At 43.4% G+C, this 18697-nt stretch overlaps 1 protein-coding gene across 2 annotated transcripts; it reads right to left on the bottom strand.

Annotated features, from left to right (window-relative positions):
* Positions 1-1851: 1851 nt before the first annotated feature.
* Positions 1852-18442, bottom strand: gna12a (guanine nucleotide binding protein (G protein) alpha 12a; the record flags this gene model as incomplete). 2 transcript variants are annotated; one of them, XM_079219294.1, is made up of 6 exons in its annotated part: positions 1852-2013; positions 2882-3088; positions 3396-3596; positions 3690-3740; positions 11834-12052; positions 18125-18442. In XM_079219294.1, 6 exons carry the CDS (start codon positions 18440-18442, stop codon positions 1852-1854), a joined length of 1158 nt encoding a protein of 385 aa, XP_079075420.1. The 2 variants fall into 2 exon arrangements, with proteins under 2 accessions (XP_079075420.1, XP_079075421.1); XM_079219295.1 differs by lacking the exon at positions 3690-3740.
* Positions 18443-18697: the final 255 nt, after the last annotated feature.

The raw sequence follows: 18697 nt of genomic DNA, 5'->3' as shown, positions 1-18697 counted from the left end.
CTTTATTAGGTACACCTTTTTAAATATTTGGGAGGACCCCCCCCTTTAAATCCAGAACAGCCTGAATTATTTGTGGCATGCTTTCAACGAGGCGCTGGAGACATTGTACCTGATGAAGTGGCAACCGAGTGTCTTATCAGCTAAAAGTGGGTTTGAGTGAACTAAGTTGCCGGCTGTAAAACCAAAACAAGGAGCTGAAAGACACTAAAACGTTCTTTAAAGCTGAGGGGAACTACAGAGTCAAGCGATAATTCCCTGTGTGTTCGACCCCTTTCACATTAAACAGTCATTTTCTTTTGATGGTTAATATGAAAATATTTAAAACGTCAGAAAATCGCCTGACAAACAGTCCAAAATTCAAACATATTCACCTCACAGTGATGTAACACAGGAAAAACAACCAGCAAGCTGTCGCATTTGAGAAGCTGGAAGCAGCATGTTTGCTTGATAAATGACAATCAATTGATTATTAATAAATGTTGCCCACTGACTAATTGATTAATCAAGTAGATATTGCTGCACTAGACCTAAACAAACGTTATAAAAAATACTTTTTTTTCTATGGTAACTCAAAGGTGTATAGAAAATACCAGAATAAACAGATTGTGTCTCATCTGCATAAGCGTTTTTGTTCAATCTGGTGTGTTTGACTTGTTTTTGGGTAATCTCCTCGGGAGACTTCCCACTGCGACTGCTACAGAAGTCCAAAATGGCCGCCGGCAACATGGTAACTAGGTCATTTACAGTTCAACCCTGTTGTTCTCTGCTCTTCCCTTCACGTTTGGAGAACAAAAACTATTAGTGGAGCCGCATCTCGTAAAAGGGATACTTAGCATACACCTCAAGTTCAGTTCAGGCTACTGTGGTACTTCTACTGGGGATGTTGGCGGGAAATAGAAGAAAGGCATTGGGCTACAGATGGACCATAATTTAAGCAGGACCAGGGGCGGTGTGTCTCTGTGTTTCTTCAAACTAAAAAGAGTCTCTAATTTGACTGTCTCCTGTGTCTGCTGGAGAGGGAGGAAACGAACAGTCCGTCTATTGTGCCACAGAGGAGAGTTGTAGGATGAGACTGCTTATCTGCAGCTGTTCATCTCTTCTATGATGACGGGAGTAATAAACACAAGTAGGGGCGGGGAGGCAGCACATCAGGAGAGAACTGGGAGCATGAGAGAGACTCATCTTTTTCCTCTGTTAAAGTTCACTGACAGGGGAAAAAAACACTAGTGCAACCTTATCACATAACACAGCATATGACCAGTATGAGCCCAAACCCTCACCCCTCTCCCTCCGTCACGTGGACACGAGGACGAGGCATTCTTCAACTCCTAACTTTCCTCAATCCTTCTTCTCTCATCTCACCCGGCAGCAGTCTGACTTTTATGTTTAGCGACAGGGTTGTCAATAGTCATATCTATCTATCTATATTTATATATATATATACATACATATATACATCTTAAAAAAAAGAAAAAAACACTTTCAGTGCTCATGCCATGTAGTTGGTGCTTTTCTCTATTTTTAAAAACCGTCTCTAACCTGTATATGAAGGGGAGAACACCACAGCTACAAGGGGGTGACTGTCTTTCCAGCACACACACATTCATACAGGTTATATTTAGGGTATTGTCCTCTACGACCCTCACAGTTTCCACAGGGGCCAGCGGGCCCAGAGTCACTTCAAGGCTCCACCGGTTCAGAGATCAGAGTTCAGAGTTCAGTTAAATCCACCGACTTCTCCACAGGTCAGTGTTAATATGCGCTTGTGGGCTGCTGCGTCCTCCGGGCCCGGGTCCATGGCTGGTTTTCACAGTTTACAGTCGGAGAAGCCGTCGTCTGCAGCCCCGAAGGTCACTGCAGCATGATATCTTTGAGGTTTTCCTGCAGGATGGTGTCTTTGACGGCGTGGAAGACAAAGCGGATATTTTCTGTGTCCACCGCGGTGGTGAAGTGGTGGAAGAGCGGCTTCCCCCGGTTTCTCCTCTTACGGCTGAACGACTGCACCAGGAACGCCTGGGAGGAGCAGAGCAGAGAACACCTCAGTAACCGGAGAGAAAGTCGATCTCTCTGCAGGGGTCAGCTGGTTTCCAATCTGCTTTTTTTACACGTGTGCATGAAAAAGACTTTAGGCAGAGAAAGATCAAGTGTGGGGCAGCAGGGCGACAGGGAAGAGATTATTAAAAGTAACAATGCATCCACATATACAGACTATTTTCATCCAAATAAATAATAATAACCAAGAAAAAAGGCACGCCTCACTGCACCCCCACTGCACCCACTCCACTAATGTTTTAGGAGGCCTTGTATTGTGTTACTACTACATTTAAAATCAATAAGAAGTGAATCCCAAGCAATGGAATTGCCTGCTGCGTGTATGCGACAGATTATTACAGTGCATGCGGGACGGGAGTGTTGAGCCTGTCAATCCAAGACATCTTAACCCTCCATCCTCTCTTCGTTTCATGAAAAGGTTAAGTCTCATCAGAGGAGCTGATATTCAAAAAATGTCTTCCAGACTGACTGAGTTTGAGAGTGAAACTCTGCAGGGCGAGAGTAACTCCACGATGCGGCACCCTTTTCAACTGATTTGTATTTTTGCAGCTGAGCAGCCGACTGGAACACACACTTGCTGTCTTTGTTTGGATTAATGGGATTTCTTGAGTGCATGTAAACACACTGATGAATGAGAGGCTGTGTTAGTGCGTAAAGTGTGTAACGCTCATTTCCGCCATGTATACGTGTGAGCGTATGCAAGCGTAGCCGGGTCATAAACCGTGGGAGGAAAAGAAGCAGCAGCGGCAACATAATGTGAAGTGAGTTGATTCTCATAATGTTTGACAAACGTTAAAAACCTCTTAGTTTTCAGTGTGTGTGTGTTTACCTGTACGTCCTCTAGCCTGCGTGGGTCTCCTCTGAACTCTGGGAAGTTCTTGCGGATGTCCACCGTGCGGATCTTTTCCACCAGCAGGTCTGTTTTGTTGAGGAAGAGGATGATGGACACGTTGAGAAAGAGCTTGTTGTTGACGATCGTCTCGAAGATGTTCATGCTCTCCACCAAACGGTTTGTCCTTCGATCCTCCATCAAGACCTGGAATCGCACACACACACACACACAATTATCCTTTTTTTGCTTTTTCAGGTTTTATCTGAGCACCAATTAAGGATTCAGTCGTCATCATATGACTGTTGATGTGAACCGGAGCCACGGCTGAGGGAACAATCACGTTCCCTCAGCCGACCACAAAGAGAGCTTTGTGTAAATCTCAGAAGTTGTCTCTCTGAAGCTTCCTGTTCAAGTTATAATTCTTAAAGTTGAGAGACTAATGACCAGGCTTGTCTGACTAACTGCATGAAGACATCGAAGCTACGTGATCGGAAATGTGCTCGAATGTTACCTGATCGTACTCTGACGATGAAACCATGAAGAGTATCGACGTGATCCCGTCGAAACACTGAAACCACTTCTGCCTCTGGGACCGCTGCCCTCCGACGTCCACCATCTTGAACGGGATCTTCTTGATGATGAAGTCGTGCTCCACGATGCCTTTCGTCGCCTTCCTCGCAAACAAAATGTCCTGCTTGCTCGGGATGAAGTTCTGAAGAAGAGGAGACGAAACTTTTCGTTAGACGTTATAAGAGGTGGAGAGATCCAAAGTGCACGTGAGATTCAACGAGCCGCCGTGACTCACCAGTTGACCAATGCGATCCAAGCTATCCAGGAAGTATTTGACCGACTCGCTCTGCAGACAGGAAGAAAGGAAAACCCATCACAGAATGCAAGATGAAACTCGGGGCACTTTCACACCTACGTTGTTGGTCGGACTTTCCGACGTTCCAATTTAATCCGAAGCATTTTTTTTGGACGGGTCTGACTAATTACAGGAAGTGCTGGCAGGCCCGCCTCCAAACCAATCAATGGCGAGTATAGTGAGACGACAGGAAGTCATGTAGAGATACTTATTGTGAGACCAAAACTAACCAGATGAAGGTTATAATGTAACAAAACATGAGCCTTTGATTAGACTTTCAAATGTGGACAGGACCCTTGTCAACAACCTAACTAAAAATTAAAGCGTTTAAACTGAATATTAAAACATTGTATTTCTTGTGTTTCTTCTTCATTGGATTCACATTTCATGGAAGCTGTGTGGTTATTGATTTAATAATACATCAATCGATGGCTTCAAACCAATCAGCTACAAAGGACCGAGTTCATGGAACCAACGTCACCAAGCATAATCACATCAGCCTCATTATAATTTAAATTGTACACTGCTACTTGTAAAGCTACGTTCATGAAAAGCATCGACTCACAGCACAGTCAAGTGACATAAATGATCATTGTGATTATGTGATCCACAGTTTCATAATCACAAAAAGTGTGCTTGTTAGCAGAAACAGAAACTGACAGGATTCTACGAAGTCCTGTAATCTGACAATAAAGCGCACTAATCAATAGTTCTACATCAACTATGGATCAAATGAGTGATTTGATAAGAGTTTCTTGGAGTTGCAAACCTTCAACCGTCGCTGCAGTTCTTTTAAGATCTACAGAGATTACTGTTACTGAGAATTATTTTGTTTTTCTGGCCCGCTAACTAGCTTTTCGTTCCAGCAGCAGCACTTTTTTCTTCTTTTCTTTTTTTAAAGCTCCTATCTACATGCTGTACCCTGCGTGTCCGGCATGAAATGGCAGACAAAGTAAGTGACTGGCTGGTGAACGTAAAGGAGCATTTAGCAGCTAAAGAGACAGATAGTTGTCTCAGGAGTTGGTGGAGACCAAAACGGAGGCAAAAAATGTATAAGAAACACGACTCAGTATCTGCTGGATGTGTGAATAGGCAGCCGTTTGCAATAACAACTTTAAAGCGTGGTAATATTTCAATCTGTTAGCATCCAAAAAACAATCAATGCAGCTTTAAGATGAACGAAACCCACAAAGACTAACTTTTCAAGTCGCCCAGAAAACTTTTTTTTTTGACAACCCATAAATCCGTGCAAATTGTCAAAAATTCTAAATGCGATCCTTTTACTTTGTTATAGTCATCTATAGTTGCTACGTGCATAAAAACAGACGATTGAAATGATAAGGAGATAAAAGACTGCATTTTTACACCATTAAATACACCAACACCCAACTCTATAAAAAAATAAAATGTTTGTCTTGAGAGTCAGAAACTCCCACATGAAATGTTGAACACACGGGATGAGAAGCAGAGCCTGGTTCCAGTTGACCACACGGCCGCCTCTGAAAACACGTTCTTGTGACTTTACGAGAACTTTACTTCCAGGACAGGATGGAGACAGTTCTAATGTCTGTCATTAAACCAGTTTACAACAACAACAGCACACCAGAGTGTACCTAATCATTTATAACTTAGATTTTTGCGTATCATTCTTTAATACACGCTGTACAGTTTAGATTTTTCAGGCAGCAGTTTTGCTGAAAATCAATTAGCAGATTCTATAAACTTGACACGTTTAATCGCATCACAGTGAACATGAAGTTTGCATTCATGTCTGCAACTGCTTGGCTGTTGTTGAGCGGTAATGTGGTTTAACATCAGTCTGATCTTCCCTATAATGGATTACAAGGCTGCTAATTGATTTTCATACTGTTTTGGAAATTAATGGGAACCAGCGGGCGCCTTTAACAAGCGGCAACGGTGCACTCGGTTTTCTGAGGCACGGCACCGTGATCAGCAGAATGCTTCTCATGTTAATTTGTAGTAAATGTGCTAAATCTGAAACGTTTGAATTCTTCTTCACACTGATTTCTGACAAGAGTTAAAAACCTCTCTCTTAAAAACACACACACACACACACATTAAACAGGAAACAGCTGTGTGTGTGAAAACAGTGGGGAGAGACATGGGGGAGGGAGGGATTAGCGAGTCAGACAGAACCCAGCTACAAAGTCTTTTCTAGCAGCTACACACACACACACACACACACACACACTACAGTTTTATCAGTATTCAGTATTCCTTAAACCTAAAACGTTACAGATTTTGGGGTTTCCGTCACACTGATCGAACAGAATCTGTGAAAATCCATCTCTGTCGGTTCCTGGCATGACGCGCAACTACCAGGAAACACGACAACCGCGCGGGTGAGATGTGACCCTGTGACCCCTCGTCGCTGACCTACAGTGTCACAGCAATAGGAAACACAAAGCCGAGGGACTCTGATTGGTCCAGCTGGACGTGAACAGGAGGAGGGGCTGGTCGCAGGGAAAAGCAGAGAGAGGGGAATTCCCAGAGATGAAGGGATACGCAAACACAGACAAGAGACACACACACACACACACACACACACACACACACGCACACACACACACACACACACACAAAGATCATTTCCACAGATGCTTCAACTGCCATTGGCAGAAATGAAACAGCTGGAACTTTGATGAAGTAGAGGGATCAAACTAAATATCGAAAGTAATTAATTTTATGAGGCCATGGATGAGTTTTAGTCTCTTGTAATGCAGATCTATAACTTGTAAAACTGTGTGTGTGTGTGTGTGTGTGTGTGTGTGTGTGTGTGTGTGTGTGTGTGTGTGTGTGTGTGTGTGTGTGTGATTGAGTAAGGCTGGAGGAATGTCTCCATTCATGGTGTGTATGGGCAGATTAGGAGCTTTATTACAGCAAAGACCTGAATAAGCTCACATTGTGAGTGTGAGTGTGTGTGAGTGTGGGTGTGTGTGTGTGTGTGTGTGTGTGTGTATGGCCACAGGTATATGTTTGCCACTTGTGTGTGTGACTGGGTGTGCCATGACTACTGCAGTCGTTTCACTTCAAACGTAGTTTATAACTCACCGAATATATAAAAAAACCATCTCTGGCTGTAACTAACAACTCTTTTAATGATTAATCTGATTAATCTGATGATATATCTGAAAACAAAGGCGAACAGTAAAGTCATGACTACAACTGTCTGTTGTAAATATTCATCGGTTTACAGACCGACTTCCTGGTTCAATTTTGACCTACTGGACTGGTGCATGCACACAGTTTGTATACTGGTTCAGAATCAACTGTAAAAACTGCGTGTGCTTCTTGACCAGATGCACTTTGCTATGTTTATGATGCAAAAACTGAATGAAAATGAGTCCCAAATTGTAATAAATCCAAATGTGTCCTTCAATGCATATGATATTTCATATTCGGTTGTTATGGAATGAAGAAAAACCATAGAAGGGAAACATAGAGACACAGACAAATACTTTTCCACTCTGTGATATAAAGTTACATACTGTAACTACAGAAGAGCTCATTTTAACTCGTGAAGTGCAGCATGAGAGACTCTTTAGGTCGAAATCTCATATAGTCGACCATATGTGTGTGTGTGTGTTTGTGTGTGTGTGTTGCAGCATTTATAGCCTCTTTTCATCTTTATGGGGCTTCAAAGTCCCCGACCCAGTATACAGTCTTTGCTCATGCCTCCTTTGTTGAGGGTGCTTGTGCTGCTGAAGACAACAGCAACAGTTTACCGTCACAGCGTGATGTACAGCCTTGTTTTCCTCAAGCTGCAGAAGGTTTCGGTGTTTATGTCATATCAAACGGCGCGTTATCTGGGTGTGGTGGGGACACGGAATGAGTAAACAAAATCTTGGCTTTCAGTTGGTTTGTTTTCTCTCACTATCTCCACTTCTCTTCTCCCTCTCTTTCTTCCTCTCACAGGACTCTCTCTCTCTCTCCGTCTCTCTCTCTGTTTCCTCCCTGTGAGCCGGTGGCTCAACTCCAGCCCTGCCTGGGAAAAGCTGACTGTGGTATCCCCGGAAAACCTCTCAGAGAGTGGAGAAAAGAGGGGGTGGTGGGAGCGTCTAACTCAGCACATTTACTCCACAGTAGACATTTTGGTTTTTCTTTCTTTGAAAAGGATACGGCTGGTGTGTTCTATATTTCTCTTATTGTCAACAAATCCCAGGAAAAGACCCAAACCGACAATGCGCTAGCCAGAGTCTTAATGCTGCACTGACATTTGACTCGTAACAAAACAAACGTAAACCCAGAAAGTAGCCACTGTGCGTGTATTTTTATATTGATTCAGCGCGTGGAGAAGTTCATGATGTCTTCTCGGGAAATTCAAGAAAACTAATGCTGTGTTCACCGGCTTCCATGGAAACTGTTGCAGCCTCTTGTTGCGAGTCACATTTCTAGAGTTTCCACAAGAGAGGTGGTGAGAGCAGAATTAGCATGACTAGCTAGTCAGTAACTACCTGCACTAAAAAATGTTTTTGATTCGGTTTGTTTGTCTGTTTGTCAGCAGGAATACGGAGAAACTACTGGCCCGATTTTCATGAACCTCGATGGCAGGGTGTAGAGCTTGGGCCAAATAAATTCACGGGGCGGATACTCGCGTAATTATTCACTTGGCAGAGATCTGCGCTTTCCAAGAGCCCTTCTGGTTTGTAGCGTAGGTTTCTCTTCAACCGTTACAGGTAGGCGTTGGACGCCAGACAGGAGAGTAAGGTAATATTGCACCTTCTACTCTGTCATTTAAAATGGAAGCTACCTGAAATAGTTAGAGGGTTTACCTGCTAGCTTGCTAACCCCGCTACAAAAGGCTCAATATTTACACAAACACATTTTCATTCACTTTTTACTGCTCTCCAGTCTTAAATAGAACTCGTCAAAAACAAATGAGGTCTTAGGCACCAGGTCCATGAACAATGAACAAAAAGAGAGACTCAAATAGAGTACTTAAACTGCATTTGACGTCTGCATTTAACCCATCCTAAGCATTTTGTGAGCTCTCAAGGACACTTTGACACATAGGAGCCGGGGATCGAACCGCCAGCCTTGTGGTTAAAGCGCCCTACTCATTGAGCAGCTGCCGCACCTGGCTTTTCATCCACAAGACAATACTTAATCAGTTTCTTGTTTGGTTTGAGTCTTTCCATGGAATTAGATGACAGTAAGAAAAAGAAAGAACATCCCCAGCCTTATCCTGGAAGCCAGGACGACGTCTGCAACGCACCGGCTTTATCATACAGCGACTCCTGATTAGACAAAGTCCGACCCGCAGCTGTGCACTGACAACACACACACACACACACACACCACACACCCTTACAGTATGTTAAGTGAGAGGGAGACGGAAGTGGCTTCTGTCTGCCTCCAGATAGTTTTGTCACTGATAAACATGTAAGAGGGTTAAAAGGTCAAACGTGCAGCTGTGGACAGAAAGTAGAGCAGCTGTGTCACTTCCAATGACGCACAAAATAAACTAAATGCAACATCCACTACAAACTGCACTGATAACAAGCCCAGCTGGCGATGCAGAGGCGCTCGTGAGACGCTCAATGATCATTCGTGACGTTCTGTTGAAACGTTAAGTGACGTTAACGGCCTGTCTGTCTTTTTAACGGCATATCTGTCGGCTCTTAAAGAGTCACTTGTAAAACCGAGCGGTTCTCCAGCTGCTTCTGGTTATGTTTCATATTGATCTTCAAACTACAGTAAGTGGCTGCTTTAAAGAAGTCTCAGTTTGTTTGGTTGTCTTAAGGCAGCAGAGAAAGAGCTGGTGTAAAGCAGCGTGAGAGTTTCATGGAAATGTTGAAGTGCCCTCTCACATTCATAAATCACCTCTTTCACTGACATTGGTGGTTATTTTTGGTAGTTTAATTGATTTTTTCTTCTTCTCCCACCCAAATTCAGCGAAGAGACCCGCCCTGCTCTGCCTTTGATTGCCTCGTACTCGTTGCCAGAATGTGTAACGTTTCTTGCTGATTAACAAGATTGGTGGACGGTTGGTAAGTTAATGATTTCATTGTGTGAGTGTTTTCACAAGGATGGCCGCTCTCGTATCTCATTACAATGTCCTGATTATGGGAGAATTGTTTTTTTATTTTTATGTCGCCATGCTCATATAGATGGAATAATATCACAGATACGTTGGAGGTTTGAATTCGGATGTGGTGTCATAATCAAGCTAAACACTGATTAACAAGAACATTTAAATCCTTTTTTTTTTCTCGAGACAAATAATTAAGCATTTCAATATTTCTTTAAACCAGCATTGATTGGTTTTTCAACATTAACACAGTTTCTCTGCGATATTCTCTTGTCTTTTTTCGATCTGTTTTGACCTTATTTCCCATCTGTTCAATGTGATTAGTCCGGTAAAAGGAGGATCAGTATGTGTTTAATGCATTCGGGTTGGAAGGGGAACAGAATAAAACTCTAATCTTCGAGCCGTTTCAGATTGTGTTGGTTCCAGCGTGGCGTGGCAGATTAAAATCCACAGGGCTCCGCTTCACTGACTCCATTTCCAGTCAAGAGAAAAATAATTACATCTTTGGAAAGTCTCCAAACACAAAAAACCTGAGCGTGGTAAGTTACACAGGAAAACAATAAGTATACCTTCACGGGCCTCTCTATGTGCAGCGCTCCTTCACTGTGACTTCTGTCTTTAGGCGACAGGTAAAAAAAAACATTTCCGATATTATCCAGAGACGTCCTCTGATGTTTTGAGCGTGTCACTTGTTATCAACTGTGTGACTCTTGGCTGTGGTACAAGTCACTTACTGCGCAGATATCTGTGAGTCTAGACTGCTAAACCCACACAGTGCAAGGTTTTTTTATTCAAGGTTATTTTTCCGAGGTCACAGTAGAGAGACAGGAATGATGGGTGACAAAGGTCCTGAGCTGGTTGCAGTCCCACGAACACGTTGACTCTTTTATTTACTACTTTGGCACCACACTGACACAGAAAAGGCAATATTACATTTTCAGCCTGAGAAGCAAATGATTAGTCATCGTTTTTTTTGGGGGGGCTGCTGAGACACATTACTTGTGAAGCATCAGCCGGTGAGTAATCTATGACTGATCATGACTCCTGATCAGTGAATGAACCAACCGGAGGCTGGTTTTTAATACAGCCTGTCATGGGAGGATTTTGCGCAAGAGGTTATTTTTGAAATATTTGACCATCAATACATGAGGTTGTGACTTCACATGTATAGACACCTCAGAGCCTCAGCCTGCTGCATCAGTAGTGAGGCCTTTTACAGGATGATTTACCCAATAAAACTAAATGTATTGACTAATACAAAATCTGCCATGACCTATGACCCACTGGTGTGTGTGGCATCTGCAGAGACCAGCTACCCTCTGCCTGTATTATCTTATGGTGTTCGGGCATTTCTGGATACCAACCTTTAAAAGATTTAGCGACCAAATGCCAGATTGTACGAACGTGGAAGACAGAGCGCCGAAAAACACAAATACAGCGAACCCAAACGGCAACCGCATGAAGCTCGTTCCAAAACGAGAGGGAATCACATCTCTTGCCGACTTTCTTGCTAGATTTAGCAACTTCTGGCGCTGCTTCTGCTCGCTGGGAAAATGTCCAATTTCACTTAATCGGTCCCAAAAAAATATTATTTAGTTTCCGCAAATAATTTTCCATTGTTGAGTGTCTGAGCCTGCAATACAGTGGCTGGCCTAGTAGTTAAATATTCTTCCATGCCTGTAGGTAGCGCAATAATTACCTATCAAATATGCTGTATTATGCTACAATGTGACATTTTGTAACTTTTTTGGTTGTTAGTGTGCTGCAGGATTTTTTTTATTGTAGAAAATGTGCAAAAAAGGTTGAACAAAACTGAGGTAGTTGATTGACAGCCTCGCGGTATCAGAGATTCAATGCAAGTTTTGTCATTTATCATTCCTGCATATGAGACTGAATTATACAAAAAGATCATTTTTTAAGTCATTTATATCTTTGACCTGTCTTTGACCTGTCACAGCCAGTCATCCAAAGTCGTCCATTCATTGAGCGGTGTCAATGTAATCACTGCATCGGGCTCAACACGTGTACTCACCAGCTGGAACTCAGAGCGCCGTGCGTAGGCCTCCTGTATGCCGGCGTCCGCCCAAAGCGCGCTCAGCGCCATCACGTACAGCTGGAAGTCGCTGGGCTCGACCCCCGGCCCGCCCACGCGGCCCTCCCAGGACATCACCAGCATGCCCTGCTTCTCGTTCTCGCAGCTCTGCCAGCTGATGCCCAGCTTGTCCCGGGCGTCCACCAGCACACGCATGCCCTGCAGAGACAACAACCAGTGCACATACATGAGCTTAAATGTTGGCGAAGCGGTGCAAACGGCTGCTTCTTCTAACGTCAGTGATATTGTACAAATATTTTCTGACCACACGGCGGGAAGAAGAAGAAAGAAGAAAAAAGAAAACTCATACTGCATGTGCTGCTTCCTGGGGAAAAAAAACCGTCGACACAGTCTAGTGTTACTGGTAAACATGGAGTAACTTTAACCGTGCACGTGTCCAACACGCACGCTCAAACATGTGCATGTGTGGCTGCTGGTGGTTTGCTGTTCTGCGTGGGAGGTCTCCTGCTGAGTGATCAAACCAAACACGCACACACACACACACACACACACACACACACACACACACACACACACACACACACACACACACACACACACATTCAGCGTTTTCTATCTGCTTCTCCTTTTCTCTCTCTCTTGAATCCATTCCTTTAGATCCTTCAAATTCAGCGTCAAGCAGAACATGTTGGTTTTATTTTGTGTGACTGTTTTTATTTGTAATTCATTGCCTTTTAGCTTTTTTTTAACGACATTTGTTAGGTCAATTTTGCTGCTTGTTAATCTTTTGCCTTGCTTACATTTTTGTGGGTTAATAATTGATTCCAATGTGAAGCATATTTCACAGAATCTTAAAGTTCAGAATGTTTTAAGCCTGTTTGCTTGATTTATTGATTGAATCAACCAAGGACAGACCATAAAACAGTATTATTAAACTACAAAGTATTCCAAAGGCCACAGTAGGTTAAGGGATATGAGTATCTGTCTCTCTTTCTGTGTGTGTGGGTGTGTGTGTGTGTGTGTCAATGAGTCATGACCACCTTATCCTTGTGCAATAGTTGGGTCACGTTTATTTGTACAACTTAATCTCGCATTCGATGAGTCTTTACAGGCCCACAACATGAACGGCTGCCAACCCGGCTCAACCTTGTTTCTACAAAGACCAGGAAAATCCTCCAGAAATTCCAGAGAATTCCTGGAAGAAATCTTAGAGAAGAAGGTTCAAAGTGAGACCCCCCACCCCCTCTCTCTCTCTCTCCAGATAGATGGCTGTGCAACAGGAGGTATGGGTGTGAAAAAGTGAAGTGCAGTAAAATAAAAGGAAGACGAGACAGTTTGTAAAATGAATGCAGCTTCGACAGTGTGTGTGTTTTCTTTGTTTGTGTGTGTGTGGGGGAGCTTCTCGGACTGGGATTCTACTTTGTGACTAACTGGTGTGTTTTTAAACGTGATCCCTCATTCAGAACTCTTCTTTTCAGAATTGATGTTTTTGTTTTTACAGTAGGAATGAGCAACAACTGGCGTTTCACACAAAAACACACATGTGACGGTAATGTGACACACATGCGGATCAAACGGCAGCATGCTGGCAGTGAAAATACTGATGGAGAGTCACGGTGTGTGAGCGTTGAGTCACATCCACTCTTGATTATTGTCTATGTAATCATCTACCGACCTGAACCGTATCAATTTACTACCCTGTTTGTTTGCAGCATAATACTCTCTCGTCTTGTCTGTCTCACTTCCTGTCAGCCGGCCTGTTTGTCCTCCTCGTCTGTCTTTAACAAAGTCAGTAAGTGTGTATCCATTCAGCCCGTCTGCATTTCTACACCAAATACGTCACATAGAGCAACAAGGGTTGAGCGCCTTGGTTCCAGCGCATGTCACGTTACGGCAACATACAGGGTTCAACTAGTCTGACCTTCTCCCTCTCTGTCTCTCTCATTTACAGTCTCAACACTGTCAAATGAAAGGGGAAATGACAAGTTGACCCGGTCTGTCCCACTTCAAGGACAACTCCTTTCTCTGCTGCCTTAGAAAAACACCAGATTATCCTTTAGTGGATATTTGTCCATAATAAATGTGTCACTTTTACTAGACATGTGAAAAAAAACAAAATAATGGAAGTTAGTTCACTTTTAGAAGTGGTTGCTACAAATCAGCTTTTGTTGCTGAAACTGACAATATAGTTGCCATTTTTAGTCTCCTTTTATTTTGAGTTAGGATACAGTTATATGTCAGCTGAACAATGGAAGTGTGACAGGTAGGCCTGTTAGGGGAATGTTGTGCTTTGCAGTGTAATTTTCACTTCACATATTTCCTATTTCTGGTTCAACCTCCACATTCTTCTGTGATGTTGACAGGATAGTTGAACTTTTTGCCCAGGAGTCAAACAACTTGATTTTCTTTACCGTTGTCTCTAAAACAGATGCTTGTGCACACGAGTAAACGCTCCTGCTAGCATTCTCCATGTGTAGCTTTCCAGATAAATGGGCGTGACATAGATGCCTTAAAACCTTTATCCTGGTGGATTATCATCCAATTTCACAAGTCCAGTATAGTTTTCTATTATCATAGTTTACCAGTGGTAACACAACTTTTCCATCTGTTTCGAGGAGGACTTGGTGATGACTTTATGAGCTAATAAAGACCAGACGAATGCAACATTTGTTTTGTTCTCTGAGGCTTTAGGTTTTCCGAGGACACACCTAAAACCAGAGTGTTTCAAATCAAAAGTGAATCAAGGTTATTAATAAAGTGTTAATATCTGAGCCAAACGGTCGTGAAAAGCCGCTTTTGCCACGAATGATAAAAAGACAGCGAGAAAGACAAAAGACAAGCTTTCGGTATTTGTCTTTTGTGTCACTGGCTGACACCACACGGGGCAAGACAAACATTCAAATCTCTGAACTGAAGTCCTGTATCCTCGCAGTAGTGACGTGGTCAACGGTATTATTAGCAGTCGCCTACGGAGGCAGCTGGCTGGAACTGAAAAAAAGCTCTGTTTCATTTATCACAATTGTGTAATTACAAAGTAGCTCCCTTCCTGCTTTCAGGATGTCCGCCCCATCAGCTGCACGGCCCTCCTCCTCAAACACAGAGCCGATGTTTCTCGCCCCCACAATCCGATTCCCGCTACTCAGTAGACGTCAGAAACTGTCAAAACACGACTCGAGGCAGATAACCAGCGCTTCTTCCCCCCTGCCCTGTCACAAACAAGCACCGAGTAGTGAATGAGGTCTTCAATCAGTACAAACTGTGCTGAAACCCACAGAAATGTATTTTGAATTATTATCATGACCACAAAGTACGGATGTGCCGCTCACATTTTTGTCCATCATCGTCAGTATAAACTCTTACAAATTCTAAATGTTATCCGGATACTTTGTTATTGTCATTGTTTTAAACAGCAAATATCACCTTTTTTTAATATTTGTAGCCCAATGCCTCAGGTGAGTAACAAAAGAATAAATATGAATTCTGTTTTCCACAGAAAAACAGAACTATTTACATTTGTATCAAACCTGTCATATTACATGTCGTCCTGTGTTTGCTTTCTTGAACACGACTCACGCTATTCCTCCTGCAAAAGAATGACCTGAATCACTCACTCAGTGACTCCCGGCTCGTGAACAACCCGTCACTAAACACAGCGCTGGGCGACTAGAAAGTATCGACCTCCAAACTGCATATTGGTACCGAGTATCGGCTGATCACCTGACCACCAGCTGATCCCCTGACCCTTCACTAAGCCCCGCCCCCCTCTGCTCCGTGTAGCGGTCAGAGCTGCCATGGAGCCCACACTGTAACAAACTGCACTCAAAGAAAAACAGACAAAAGATAGCTGCACTATGTGTGTGGAGGACACATCCAGGAAGTCAGCTGGGAGATGCTACGCTTTGATTGGCCGATCTGCGTTTGAGGGGGACTTAGCAAAGGGTCAGGTGGGGGCATCCACCCCTAACCCAAAGTTTACCAAGATGCAAAATATGCTACATGTTGGGGCTTTGATGGGCTAATAAAAAAAGTTCCGTATGTGAAGGTGTGGAATCTGAAGATTTGTTTAACCGTAAGGCCAGTAGGGAGGGCGCTAGACCCCTTGTTAGCAAAAATTACCAAAATGCTAAATCAACTTTGCTAACCTGCCGCCCCCCCTCTCAAACCCCTTTCATCATTCCTCTGACTGAGGTAGAATCTCCGGCCTGGACCATGGCTCTGAAAATATCACTCGCCTCAGAGGTGCTGGTGAACGAAAAAAATACCCCCCTCCCCTCCCCCTCTTGTTAAAAAGAAACTAATTTCTTGGGTTATCTCCCTTGATTGATTAGTGTTTGACTAAACCCTTGGTTAAGCAGTAATGATAGACAAACAATGACAATCAGGGAAGTTGAGATAAGATAAAAGCTGCTCCATGAAAGACTCCAAACCATCGTGAGCTCAAACTACTAAGGGGATGAAAACTAATTCTTTATTGTTGTACAGCTTGTGAATTGATGTCTACTAAGGTTGTGTCACTTTATGTCCAAGGATCGACACAGTTACATTAGGAGATTTTAGGAGTTACAGAGAGAAGATTTATCCGTTAGCCGAGGTGTACTTACTGAGATTAAAGGAGCGGGACCAAACCTGAACTCCACCTCTGTGTTGTTTATTTTGTTAAGCCTAATTGCGCAACACACCTGTGTGTTCTCTATCAGCTTGATCCCTCCTGAACTTCCCGCTCTGCTCCCTTTCTTTATCATGAGGTTCCCATGAAGGGAGGGGGGTCCTCTACACCTGGTGAGGCCGATTCTGACACTACGCTTCAGGTAACACCTTAAAGCGTTTACAAAATGGTAGTAGGTACTTCTTAGCCGTCTCTAAGGGAGTTGTGATATCACTTTTCATTATTTTTAGATATTTTACAGTCCAAATAAGTATAAATGAATCGGTCATGGATATAATCATCCGATCGTAGTATCCTCCTTTTCTCTCCCTGTTTTATTGTAACGAAAACTGAATACTTTTGGGCTTTTGGACCGTGGTTTGGTTAGAATACATCCCTTTGTACATTTTATACACTACATGACTAATATGATTATAGGGAAGCGAATAGAGAATAATCCTTAACGTGAATAACCATTATTTTTAACCTGAATAGTGCTGTTGTGTCTTGTCATGAGATGGAGGGCCAGTGAATAAATTGATACTGGCATGTTGGAGAAGATGCCCCTCATTGTCCAAAACATACATTTCCAATCATGTGATTTCGTGAAATTACTTTGCCACTCCTCTGCCCTCCTACACATCAGGCATTGTGTGTGTTTTCAGGAGGTTAAGTGGTGGTGAAATGCGTGTATGAGGGGGCGGGTGTGTGTGTGTGTGTGTGTGTGTGGGGGGGGGGGGGGGTCCTGTTGACGGCGTGGGCCGAGACAGCGCCGCCGCTGTATGCTGGTATTCAGGGGAGGGCATTGTGTGCTGCCTCGGCTGTGCAGGAGGCTCTTATCATCCTCGTCTGGGCCGTGTGGCACTCAGGGCGGATGTGCTCATCCCTCAGGAATAGTCTGGTATTGTTAGCTGGTGAAGGAGGCCCAGCCATGACAGCAAACAAAGGGACAGCACTTCAGGATAAAAATATGTACTATGTCAACAAACCCTCTTTCTGTGTTTGACTCTGTGTGTGTGTGTGTGTGTGTGTGTGTGTGTGTGTGTGTGTGTGTGTGGCTCAACTGTGGGGTGAAAATGTCAATATTAGGGCTGCGAATAATAAGAAATAGTTACTACTACTGATTAATCTGGGGATTATTTTCACGATTAACCAATTGTTTGGTCTATAAAATGTCCCAGTTGACATCTGCTTGAGTCCAAAACTCAAATATGTGGTATTTCCCATCATTAAAGACAACGAAACACATACAATCTCTACAGTTGAGAGGATGAAACTATGATTTTTTTTTTTTTACAATGTTTCCTTGAAAGATAACAAACAATAAATTAATCAATTAATCAATTACTAATCGACTAATCTTTCCCATGTGAGTTTCTCATACATCCTTGAGTTTAACTGTACTTATTGAACTGGTTTCATAAGAGAGTATAAAATACCAATTTAAAAGTACAGTACTGCTCTCTATTCCTGTATGAAATATTTGCAAAATCAATAAAAAGATTTAAAAGAAGAAAAACAAAAAGACAAAAGCAGGAGTTCATCAACCTGATGTACACTTTGGACTTTAAAATGTGCTTGAAGGCCCCCAAGCTATTCATTTCCCATGAAAACCTCTTTCTTACCTTCAGTATATTCTCATAGATAGTGTCCCGGAAATCCAGAAGTGCTTTTTTATCAAACTCCTGCCCGTTAATGATGCGCATCTGTTTGAGGAATGTGGACTTTCCGCTCTCCCCGGCCCCGAGCAGCAGGATCTTCACCAGGCGGCGCACGGCTCTCCTCTCGCGGGCCAGCATCGCGTCTATCTCGCGGCTCCTGCGCCGCGCCTCGCGCTCCTGCGCCGCGTCCCTCTCCCGGCTGCCCTCCTTGCTGCTGCCCGGGTCCCGGCTGGCCTCGGACGGGAGCAGGCAGCGGCTCAGGGTGCGGACAACTCCCGACATGGCGAGTCGTGGGAAAAGTTTCACCGAAACTTCAGTGGGAAAATGTTCATTATAGGATGTGACCTTCTTAGGGGTTGGGAATTAACCCAGTCTGGCTACATCCAGCTGACAAATAAAACGTCTGCAGCGGATAGTCCAAATAAATGCTACATTTAGAATTAAAGGGTGAAGCCGTTATCTAGTCTCTAACCAGCAGACAACTCGTGTCCATCTTGGTTAGACCGCGCCATCAACAAAAAAAAAATCAATCTGGAT

This window comes from Taurulus bubalis (genome assembly GCF_910589615.1).
Source record: "Taurulus bubalis genome assembly, chromosome: 6".
Lineage (NCBI taxonomy): Eukaryota > Metazoa > Chordata > Actinopteri > Perciformes > Cottidae > Taurulus > Taurulus bubalis.
The sequence above is the reverse complement of the archived record's forward strand: the minus strand, read 5'-3'. Positions and strand labels throughout refer to the sequence as shown.